The sequence below is a fragment of the Notechis scutatus genome, chromosome 1, assembly GCF_049901735.1.
Source record: "Notechis scutatus isolate UNSWTSFEM ecotype Mainland chromosome 1, rNotScu1.2, whole genome shotgun sequence".
NCBI lineage: Eukaryota > Metazoa > Chordata > Lepidosauria > Squamata > Elapidae > Notechis > Notechis scutatus.
In genome coordinates, this window is record NC_142009.1 from 87,664,922 (window position 1) to 87,677,329 (window position 12,408).

The 12,408-nt window shown below is 35.3% G+C and overlaps 1 protein-coding gene across 2 annotated transcripts in view; it reads right to left on the bottom strand.

Annotated features, from left to right (window-relative positions):
- Nucleotides 1-12,408, bottom strand: part of ADGB (androglobin) — an 88,577-nt gene that overhangs the window by 47,014 nt on the left and 29,155 nt on the right. For both annotated transcript variants that reach the window (XM_087970364.1, XM_087970362.1), the window contains 5 exons: nt 12,164-12,293; nt 7,706-7,751; nt 5,858-6,026; nt 5,256-5,319; nt 4,960-5,062 (listed from right to left, as the gene is read on the bottom strand). In XM_087970364.1, the coding sequence (XP_087826490.1) occupies nt 4,960-5,062; nt 5,256-5,319; nt 5,858-6,026; nt 7,706-7,751; nt 12,164-12,293 (512 nt within the window). The remainder of the gene's footprint in view (nt 1-4,959; nt 5,063-5,255; nt 5,320-5,857; nt 6,027-7,705; nt 7,752-12,163; nt 12,294-12,408) is intronic.

Consider the following 12,408-nt stretch of genomic DNA (forward strand, 5'->3'; position numbering starts at 1 on the left):
TCCGGTGAGCTTTCTACCCTGAAAAGCTCACCGAAGCACTTTTCATCAAAACAAGATGGCGGCGCCCAGCAAACCAGCGGCCGGTAGGATTTGTTCCACGGACCGGGACCGGTCCGTGGACCGGTGGTTGGGGACCCCTGCCTTAAATGACCTTGTAGTCACTTACACTTCCAATTTGGTTATCCCATGCAAATATTCCGAGAGACACATGAAATCCCATGTAGTCACAGTTAAAGATTTTAACTTAGACATAGACACATAAAAGGGAGAAAATTTACTTTTTGCAAGTGCTCTTTTATTTCTATATATGCTTTTGAAAGTTTTTCTTCATACAGCCCACCAGTACACCCCAGAAACAACTTGTTTGAGAATAGATTTCTACTGTGTTTGATATTATATTTATCTGGAATGGCATAGGTTCTCCTGTAGGGGGTTGGACTAGAAGACCTCCAAGGTCCCTTTCAACTGTCCTGTTATTCTGTTATTGTCCTGTTATTCTGTGTTTGTGTGTGTATGTGTGTGCATGTACACATTTCTGTATGAATGCATTGGAACTACAGTATATACCTAAGTAGGTTGATATGGGATTGCAGTGACAGTGATTATGTTGACATTACAATTCAGAAGTTGTCAATTATCTTGAAATTTCCAACAATTCTAAATATTCTGATGATGACAGACAGCCTTGAATTTGACCATTTTATTAAAGTGTATTTTGTTGGGTGCATTCAACTTCTACTTACATCTGCTTTATAACCCAGTTATTTTGCTAAATGTGTTATTAAGTAATCTTTATGTGTTATTAAGTAATTTTTCTAAGGAAGGTTTAAATGTGGTAGAAAAATAAGAGAACTAAAGATATACCAAAGAAACATGGAAGCTGGAAATAACAATTATGAAAACATTCATTGGTTTGGGCAAAGTCAGTTAATCAGATTTGAAAACAGGAATTAGAAAGCAGTAAAATGTATTCAAGCTATTATGGAAAACAGAAGCAAAACATAGCTAAACGTTGTTTGCAGTTTGCAGAATGGAAACCATAAAACCATCAGATAGCATTTGCAGATGAACACATGATGCCACTGGTTGTATTTCCATCAAATTTCTTCCCTACAGCAAAGTTTGCTACCACAGAGAATCCAATTTTTCAGATAGAAAAGTTTGAAAATTAAGTCTTGAGGAATATAACAGCTTCCCATTGCCAAGATGACAGCTCCTTTTTAATTCACAGAAAATGATATTTTATGTTAGAGGTGGATATTACACCAAAGAAAAGAAAAATGATGCGATACATTTCTAGTATGATGAATAGGAATCTTCTTGCAGTAAGAACTAAATGAATTAATAATTTCATTTACTGAAGTGCTCATAGACTACATGGTAATTTGCCTGCCTGGTGCATATGCTGCCTACATTCACACACTACTTACGTAGTCTGCATGTTGATACATATTTAATGATTACTCTGCCTATTGTGACATAGGAGAATTTAGTCATGAATTCCTGCATGCCAACTTTAAATTTCTCCAAAGAAAACTGAAAGCCAGTGTGACTTTCTTTGAAATGCTTTCTGCTTCATCTAGGCCAGGGGTATCAAACTCAAGGCCTGGGAGCTGGATCCATGCTTAGATCTGGTCTGCGGGGGCCCCCTGGAAACAGTGAAGGACTGGCCCATGGTGCCTCTGCTAGTGAAAACGGAGCTCAGGAAGGCCATGCGCATCCCTCCCAGACTCTTTGGCTGTGACAGCCTCCTGCAGCCCCTCTGCCAGTGAAAACAGAGCAGTTCCCCCAACCTCCATTTTCACTGACAGAAGGATGCAGGAGGCCGTTGTGGCCAAAAATGGATCTTGGGAGCCCGTTTTTGCTGAAAGAGTGCTCAGGCTACCACAGGCACCCCCCCCCGCCAACAAGAGAAATGTCAAGCTGGCCCTGATGCAGCTCTCAATTAAATCGAGTTTGACACTCCTGATCTAGACAGTAAAATCAATGGCTTTCAATATATGCCTGGGATTCTGGAATAGGCATAAACAGTTTAGTTCATTAGGTACAGCAAAACATTTTGTAAACATTCATGTCTGTACAAGAACAATGGGCTCTACTTGAATCAGAACAGAACCTTGACATCAAAAATGGATTTTTATACTTGGCTATGAATAAAAAAACGAACAGAAATCAACACCAATTATTTTGAATTGAATAAGAGGGACAGTGTGTACAGATTGTTATGGTAACACTAGATTCCTCTGAGCCAGGATAGAAAATCTGAAAAGTCTGGTTTTAAGGATAAAGTAGACAAAGGACATAACTAAAAACTGTTGGCATTTATTTTTTCTTGCTCTGCAGATGTAAAGGAAACTTCATTTAGGTGAAGGAACTTAAAGAAGGCAATAGGAAGACATTTCTGTGTTGCTGTATGGGCATGGCTGAAATAGTTAGACACGTTTGGTGTTTACCAAATGGTGCATCTTCTTGGTTGGAAGGCACTCCTCTAGATATTGGGCACAAGTATCAAGTTTTTCAAGTAAATTTAGATGTGATAGTATCAGACCAAACTTAAAACAAATCTGATCATTGAAGCCAGAACTTTTCTTTTGAAGATTAATTGACAAGCAGTTAGAAAAAAAGCCATGGGAGATTATTTGAATATATGATCACAGCAGCAAGGTTATTATATGCACAAAGATGGAAAGTTTCAACACTACTCACTGTGTAAGAATGGTTGATGAAGACTTTGCTGAAATGGATAAATTAACTTCTTTGATTAGAGAAAAATATTATCTACATTGTTGTTGACTGGAAGCCTGTTGTGGACATTTTGTGTAAAAATGAAAAAAGAAAAAAAAAAGAATTTGTGACTTATGGCTTTGAAGGATAGATATAAAGAAGAGTAATATTATGGAACAATAGAGAGAGAGGTTAAATATATTTGTAGTTATAACTGCTGTGAAGAATATCAGAAGCTGCTTCTTTATGGTTTTCTCTTTCTTTTCCTATTTTTTTTCTTATACTTTTTTCCTTGATTTCTTTTTCTTTTCCCCTGCTTAATGTCTATTAGTCTACTTATTTTGTCTTACTTGCTTAAAAGCTTAAATAAAATTATTAAAAAAATAAAAGAAATCTGATCATTGATGGAGCCACTATTGAAGGAATATCTTGTTTTAATGTTTAATTGATCTAGCAATATCTACATTAATGTTAAATATTAAGAAGACAAAGGTAATTTCAACCATTGTGCTTAGTGAATGAGCAGAAGGCAAGTGAGGGTAGTTAATAGTTTTGTTGCTCAAGAAAGGGTAAAGTATGACAGTGCACTGGAGAAAGAAAAAGATTAATGTTCAGGCAAAGGAGAATGATAGATTTAGATAAGAAGGAGAAGGGTAAGGACATTTTTATGATTCTAAAGGTATGATTTTTTTTTCTATTAGTAACATAAGAATAGAAAGCCAGTTTGGTGTAGTGGCTAAGGCGTCAAGCTAAAAACTGGGACACCATGAGTTCTAATTCTGCCTTAGGCACAAAGCCAGCTGGGTGGCCTTGAGTCAGTCACTATCTCTCAGCACTCAGAAGGAGGCAGTGGCAAACATTTCTTTAAAAAAACCTTGCCAAGAAAACTGCAGGCTCTTCTTCAGGCAACCTGCAAAAATCAAACTTGGACAGAAGAAGAAAACATGTAAGAATGGGGAAGAAAGAAAAGCACCTTCCAATTAATCTAGAGAGAATTACTAAGAGTACCAGAGACTAAAATATTCAGTCAACTGTAGACTAATAAAATCCAACTGCTTCTTTGAAACAATTAACAAAAGAAATTCAATTTGGGGGCGGGGGGGGGCACACATTGTGATTAGAATGAAGAGCATGAAAAACTACTACATATGGCAAGATTTTGGAAATGTAGTGTGTGGGTAGCAAATGGCATCAGTTACTGAGCACATGTGATACATTTGTTTCCAATGTGCTTCTAAGGATAATTTGGGGTGCTAGAAGTTACCTTCATCATTCCATATGAGATTAGTCTAGCCCCAATCCTGTTGGCCTTACATAAGACCCTCAAAACTTGGTCTTCTATCCATACTGGGGTCCCCAATATATGGTGTGGCCTGTCTCTTGGCTTTGTTGATGGTTGTTTATATGATGCTTGGCTGCCATGTATTTTTACTCTTTATTTTGTCTATTGTAAACCACCTAGAGTTATATGTATGAGATGGACAGTTACATAAATCAAACACAAACAAACAAACATGATTGTGAAAAGGATGGACAGTGTGAAGTTGACCACATTTTGGTAGTGGTTGTCCTTACAAAGTTGAATTGTCATACTTTGAATTCAGGTTGCAGATTCTCAGTTACAAAACATGGTAGACTATGTAATATTTTAATTGCATATTAGCATACAAACACTTGCAATGGATTGTCTTCTGTCAACATTAAGTATAATTCCCTTCATGCATTAATATAATTGGAGGGTCTTTGGAACTCTTAATGTGAAATGTCTTTTTTTGCAAAGTGTACTGAATGACAGTTGTATGGATATATATGAGTCTGAATAAGTCAATATTAATAGGCCTGTTTCACTGAACATTTCTGCAAAATTACAAGCAAGTCATAGTACAATAGTAGGGATTTTCCCTGTATCTCTTCTCTTGACTTTATTGATTTTACTAATATTTTATTTTTGGTTGTTTTATGTTATTAACCATTCTTCATTTTTATAATGAGCATGCTACAATAATAAATAATAAAAGCTACAAAATGGACTATAGTTACATGTGTATTTCAACTGAATATTCCTGATCTAAAAATATTTACAAGGTAATTTTCACAGAACACTAAAAATAAGGAAAAATGCATACAAGGTGAATATTATTGATTTAGCTGGTTTACTTCTATTTCTGAATATCTCTTAGGAAAAATCCAAGAGAACAATATTAATCTTATTATTGTGCTTTGTATTAATCTTACCTCCAGTCTCTCCCCAATGTACTAATGCAGAAAAGCTAACTAGAATATCAGTAGGCTTCAAGCTGTCCACACACATATAATACAAGACTCGATCATCTACCATCTGCAAGGAGAAAAGATCTTTCTGCTTAAATTCTATCATCAAATGTTGTAGCAACTTACAATTGGTAGCATTTTTGTTATATTTCAAAGTATGGTATTGGATACATAAATAAACTTTATTTGATAAATATGTTTAATCAATAGAAACTGAAACATACTGAGATATAAATAAATTATATTGTCAATAAACTTACCCTAAAATCTGATTTCTGATAGTTATAGGCATAGGTACTTGGTTTGTGGAAAACATATAAATTCCTAAGGAAAATGAATATGATTATTTTAGCATAGGTAATATAAAGATCCCTCAAGCAATGTCAATCTTTACTAAATTTAAAAATATTCTTAACTTTTCAGTTAAAGAAGAAGACAGATTAATAGTAATAATAAAAATTCATTCCCAGTATTTTGTAGAGCCCAAACTGAAAAATATTACTATTGATGGACAGAAATTATTTACAGCCTTTATATGTAAGACTGTACATATAGTCTTATGCAGCAGTGAATTCTTTAGTTCTGGTTCTCAATTAAAATCAATTGATAAAACTCTGGAGAATACAGAACCATAGAAACGGGAGATCTTGACACAAAGAATAATTTCTGTATAGTTCTCATGCTGTCCCTTTCAAAAAGAACTCCAATGATTGTGCATGTAACCTTGGCAACTGCTTGCCTTCTTGTTTGGGTCTAAATGCAACTTATTTGCTATATTCAAAACAATGTTTTCAATACAAGACACATTATGTTTTCAGAAATATAGGGTTACAACTAAAAAAAAACCCTCACTGCTTCTTACTGAAAGCAAATACAGAAATCTTCATAGTCCATCCATATTTCCTTGGAATTAATGGTCTTTTCAAGTTCCATTTCTTCAAGAGATTTATTTACTATTTGGTTGTTGAAAGTAGCATCTGCTTGGTCTGGTATCTGAGCTACTTCACTACTTACTTTTTCTGTAGATTCACCTATATGAATAAGAAACAAAAATATAGACTTTTTCCCCTCAGATTAAACCTATGTTTCTGAAAAAGAAAATATGATGGTGCTAATGAACTAGAAAATATATATAGGGAAACTCTTGATGATTCAACTATCTTAATAAAGTTAAAACAACATAAATGAACTTTCAGTGTATTTGTTGGATTGAGCTATAATCCAATTCAGAGTACAAATTCAAAACTCAAGTGGTACAAGTTGATAAAAATGTTCTTGAAGTAATAGCATCTGTCTCAGTGTAATCATCTGGAAATATAATAGAGATTTTAATCTCAAGTAATTTAGTTTAAGACCAAAATCTTTATTCTAAACAAATTCCTTGGTATATACTCTTCCTTCATTTTTTTCATTTCATTTCCAATGTTGCATTTAATTTTGAAAAAAGTCAGATAACTAAATGTTTGTAATATTAATATCCAACACTGTAATTAATTAACATTATGTAATAATGTAATTAATAGAATGTCCATCTTTTTTCTTGTCTATATTCAGTAAAACTATCACAAACATTTTCTTTATTATAAAGTCTTTTTTACTTCTTACCAGTAAGTCCTTATTTAAATATCCCTGCTGTGATTGGGTAATGGGCTTCCCTCAATTTTTGGTAGTATACCCAGGAAAGCACTGTTCTAAGGCATCTCATTAATGGAATATTAATAAACCGTTATATAAATATTATTGTATCAAAATCATATTTGAAATTTGGTAGTGGTTTGTCTAACATCCTATCTCTCATATAATATGAAATTCTTTTTATTACATTTTTTATGTAGCATAGAATTCTAGAGATCAGATGAAATGGTTTGGTACTTATGGAATTTCTGCATTTTCACCCACTTATGTTCTTTTGTTTGTGAATTCCACTTCACTTTATTTGGCTGATCACTCCGATCTGAACGGCTTATAGGTCTAACATATGTAAGCAAAACAACCAAAACTGAAATTACACAAGAGATCAATTTACAACAACATTCATTTCATGTACAAGGAAACCACAGAATGCTTATCAAAGATACTCCCATTGCAGGAGGGGACAAACTCATACTAACATCTAAATAGTGCTCAAAAACTTTACAAGTGTGATCTAATTACATATCAGCTCTATGGTAGACTGAAAGTAAGACTGGTTTGCTTAACATCACCTAGTGAGCTCACTGCAGAGGTAAAATTCGGAATAGGGAATTTGTTGATGGCTATGTTGTGACACTTAAGAAAAACTTTATATAATAGCAGGAAATGGCAATTCTGTCCTCAAATGTATTTGAAACCTTTTGGAAGTCTGTCCTGTTCTTTTATGCTTTTGATATTAGCAGGTGAAACCTAACATTCTGCTACAGGACTTCCAATCATACAACAGAGCATATCTTACATCTTTGCTTCCCTTCTCTTGCCTAAATTTATTCCAAAGGTCACAATTTGCTGATAAATGGATAACAATGAGTTTCATCAAATGGATCCTTTTTCATCAGCAGCATTTAGTCTATTTTTATATTGCTTTTCTATGCAATTGTTGCAATAATTGTGGTTTCTCCCATTTTTAATTAACTATTTAGACGTGAGACTAAGATAAATAAAATGGTTGTAAAAATATGGGTTGTTTTTTTTTTCATTTTTAAACGAAGAGACTATATTACCACATAATGTTTACCTTTAGTGGATCCTTCAACAGTATGTTGTGGAACTACACCAGATTCCTGCAGAGTAAAAACACATATTTAAAGTAACTTTATTATAGCAATACAAATAATCATGTAACATTACTTAAGAAGTCACAAGATGTAATCCTGTGCACTACACATATTTACTTGTAATTCCAATTCAATTGTCTCAAATGTGCTTCTTCAAAAGGCAATTGGACTTTCTTGTTTTTTTCCCCTTGAAAATGCTTTACTTCTCTTCCAAGAAGCTTCTTCAGTTCTGATTGAAACTTCTTAGATGAGCAGTGCAATGTTTTCAAGGAAAAAAACAAAAAAAGTCCAGTTGCCTTTTGAAAAAGCACCTTTGGGACAACCAGGACCTGGATGATTGAGAATCTCCACAGGCAACTTCCAATCCAATTATTTCTTGACCTCTCTTTTGTTAATGCCAGAACTCTAACATTCAAGAAACATTTATTTATGAATTTTGCTGAATAAGATTTATTACACAAAAATTCTAATGAGCTACCCTTAATATTGTTTACAGAACAGCTCCTAGCCTTATTATCAGTGTGAGAATCAACTTATTAATTAGAGAAGATTCTCATTATGATGAAGCTAGTCTCAAAACATTCTAAATAATCTTTTTATTATATGTAAGAAAAATGGAATCATTTGTATAACTTGATTGATTTAATATGATCTAGTAAAAGTAACTTCATATGGATATGCAAAGAAAACCAGAACACTATCAAATCTCAATAGATTTTTGTATATGCTTGTGAAGTTAAAAGATAAGTAGATTTCCCTTAGCATGTTTACATTATACGATTATTTGTAATTTGACATTCCAAATTAGCAACCTTTTGAGAACTGATTATACAAGAAACGATTATCATTCACAACCTTTTTCAATACAATTGATTTCAACTTGTCATTCGCAGTTTTCACTATATTTGTGATACTGTTAAATGAGAGCATCAAGACTTTGGGCTACATGTACCTAAAAATGCTTTTGCTAAGGAGAAAGGGACTCACCCAGTGAATGTGATAAAAGCTTGCTATTCCAAAGGGTAATAGTTAAAAAGCAGTTTAAAAAATTCCAAATGTGATTAAGAAATGAGGTTCCAGAGTACATGTCTTCTATCTCCAGAGAGATTTTGTGAGCCGCAACTGAGCATCTGGCTGCCAATCTCTGCCATAAATGCCATCTCTGCTCCTTCAGGGATATTTAGCTCATGGTGCCCTCACTGGAAGTCATAATCAGTTTGTGACAGCAAGCAGCACTGTCTGCATCAAAAGGAGGCTCATTGTGACAAATTTAGGAGAATGGGTTTTTTGCTTTCTCAAGCTATCAATAAATCATTTAAATCAATGTATAAAAGAAGAGTATAAGAAAAATCCTCTCCAAACACTTTTTTCTAACAGATATCAAAGCTGTCAGATATCCTGCAAGATTGCAAACACATATTTGAATGGAAAATGATTTTGCATTAAACTCTCCATTTTTAATGGTTGTAATTAAGTTCAGAATCTGCCTCTGAAAAAGAAATAAAATTTAGATTTCAAACTAGAGAAGCTATTAATATTTTAAACCAATAACTAATAGCAGTAAGATGCTGCATATGTGTTAATACACACAAACAGACTAGCTCCAAGTGAAGATGAATACTGATGAGACTTCAGAACAAATTGGCAGATTTACCACTTACAGAAGCTTCACATGAATGTTTAAAAACATGAGAACAAGACAGCTGGACCCTGTAACATGATATATGGTAGCAGCCACCAGACTAATCTCTCCTTTTCCTCAACTATTGAATGGGACTGTCCATTCCAGAAGGAGTGAAAACACCATAACCCAATGCCATCAAATTTCAAGTTATAAGGAGCCCATACAAATATGATAATTAATGGTAATAAAGGCTACTGAAAGGAAAGACCAGGAAGAACCTGTCCCCAATCACGTCTTAATTAAAGTTATCAACTACAGCAATTGTCCAGGGTCTGAAACAATCTGAAAGTGAGCCAGAGAAACTATTTCTTCTAACTGTAATCTCACCACTTTCTCAACAATATTTCCTAAAATGGGAAAGTTAAAGACTTAGTGAAACTGGTCCAAAATAGCTGGAACCACAAAAAACCTTTTCATGAGGAAGAAATGTCTTTGATTGTTACTTAAAATGTTATTTTCAAAACAACCAACATTACTTCTTCCCTTTGTGAAACATTGACTCTCAGCTGATCATGCCCAGACAGCTTCCTGAAAGAATCAGCTGGGGTAAGGATGCAGTTTACAAGGGTGGGGCTAATAATACCAAATAATTTTATATCCATTTTCTCAGAGCTAACAAACCAAAATTATTCCCAAATATTTTCTAAGAAACCAAGCTCAGTTATCTTTTTATATTTTGCCTATGTGGAATATAGTCTCGATTATATCTGAACAATTGTACTGCTGAAATGTTAGACAAATGTAGCCTAATATTAATGAAATGAGAGCCTTCTTTCCCTCATTCCTTATAAGAGAGGATAGGGCCATTGAAGCACAATTGCAATAAGAACAGAAAATCGGATGGTTTGCTGCCTATATTGCCATTGTGCAGACTCAGATGTGAGCTCTTTTTATGTTTTGTGAAATTTACTTTAGGTCTTTTGCTTCCATTGCTTTATATGTCTCTTTGATTGTTTTGTTCCTTGGAAATCTTCATAAACCAAAAAGCAAACAGGGATTTAAAAACCAATCCCTGGTCACCTCGCTGTTCTAAAGTCTGACCACATATTCAGAGGAATTCCTCCAGATTGTAGGAGAAATCCCCAATCACTCATGAGAATTGATCTGGATCAATGAAGCATTGGGGACAACTATCTTCCACTCTATGGAGGCTAGCAATGTTGGCATGATTCATCTAAATATTGCCTTGTATTAGATTTAGTTAAATATAAATGTATAGAGATCAGGTGGGATTCAAATTTTGTAACAACCAGTTCTTTGGGCATGGCTAGGTGGGTGTGGCCATGTGACTGGATGGGCATGGCTTTTCTGCAGCACCAACCTCCCCCTCCACCCATTTTTGGGGCCTTCTGGGCCTTAGGGAAGCCTCCTGGGGGAGCGTTTTTGCTCCCAGGAAGCTTCCCTGGGGCTCAGGAAGGAAAAAAACTGAGCTTAGAGGGGGCATGCAGCAATCCTCTACACTCTATTTTGGGGCCTCCTGCACCTCAGGGGAGCCTCCTGGGGGAGCGTTTTTGCACCCCTCCTTCCATTTTTTTGCCTTCCTGTGACTCAGGGAAGCCTCCTGGGCGAAGTAGTAAGTAAGCAAGGGGAATCTTGGCACAGCTGATCATAGGAACAGCTGATGGTCAGGAGGGGAAAAATACCTTAAGGGGTGACTGGGCAGGGAAGAACGCAGTCAGCAATGTCGGGCATGTGCGCAATGTTGTGCATGTGCGATAAGGATTGACTGGGTGGGGAGGGGAGGGGTGGGTGGAGAGGGGCGGAGCCAGCCAGGGGCACGATTTCCCGATTCTCTGAACTGTGCAGAATCAGAACAACCGGTTCTATAGATCCGGTCCGAACTGGTAAAATCCCACCCGATAGAGATATGTAAAATAAAAACATGGATATAAATATATAAATATAAATACAGTATCCATAGCACTCTACATGGAGCTGCTCTTGAACAGTATTTGGAATTTTCAATTGGTGCAAAATGTGGCTGCATGGGTAATAAATGGTGCTGACATGGCATATGTAATACCATTACATATGTATAGTGCAGTGTTGGTGTGGTATCGGGGGTTTTTGGTTCAATGTGTGAAGGGTGAAGGATATGTGTTTGTGTTTATTTTCATGGTCATGGTCATGATGTGCACTGAAGATGGTGTTTGATTTCATTGTACGAGGTGCAATGACAATAAACTAAACTAAACTAAACATTGCTCTGTGAGCTGCAATGGCTGCCAGTGTGTTTCCCACTGCACTTCAAGATGCAATTCATGGCTTGAGATCAGGTTACCTGAGGAACTATCTTTTCCTAAGAGTTTCTACTCATCCAACTCGATCCAACAGATTGGGCATGCTGCAGGTTCCAACACCTAGGGTGTCAACTGGTGGGAATTAGAAGACAGGCTTTTAACCCCTACCCTATGGAATATTCTCCCCTTGGAGATTAGAATGATTAGAACATTGTTGGCCTTTTGCAAAGCTTTAAAAACTTGGCCATCTGTCCAGGCCTGGGGCTCTAAATCTATTAAGGGCTCTGCTAGTTGGCTTTACTATTAGTTGATTAATCATCACGGTTGCTGTTTATACTTATTTATTTTGTGAATATTTTTATTGTTTTATAATTTTAGAATTGTAAGCCACCCAGAGTCACTTGGTTGAATTGGGCAACTATAGAAATTGGATGGATAGATAAATAAATACTAAATAAATACTAAATAACTAAATAAATAAATAACATCTTAACCTGAGAGTTTTCTTCTAAACTGATATTCGTATCTCCAGAACTGTCAAATGCGCTTTCATCACTTTCAGTGACACAAGGAAGGCTGGATGCTGGAAGAGATCCCTTTTTAAAAGTAGATGGTGGAAAGTGGCTAAAGAGATACAAATAAACATTTCTCTTAAAAATAAAAGCAAGCTAAATCCTCATTTTCTTGTTTTGAATATTTTTATCTCCCTAATTTTGATACATGGACTAAATATATCTCT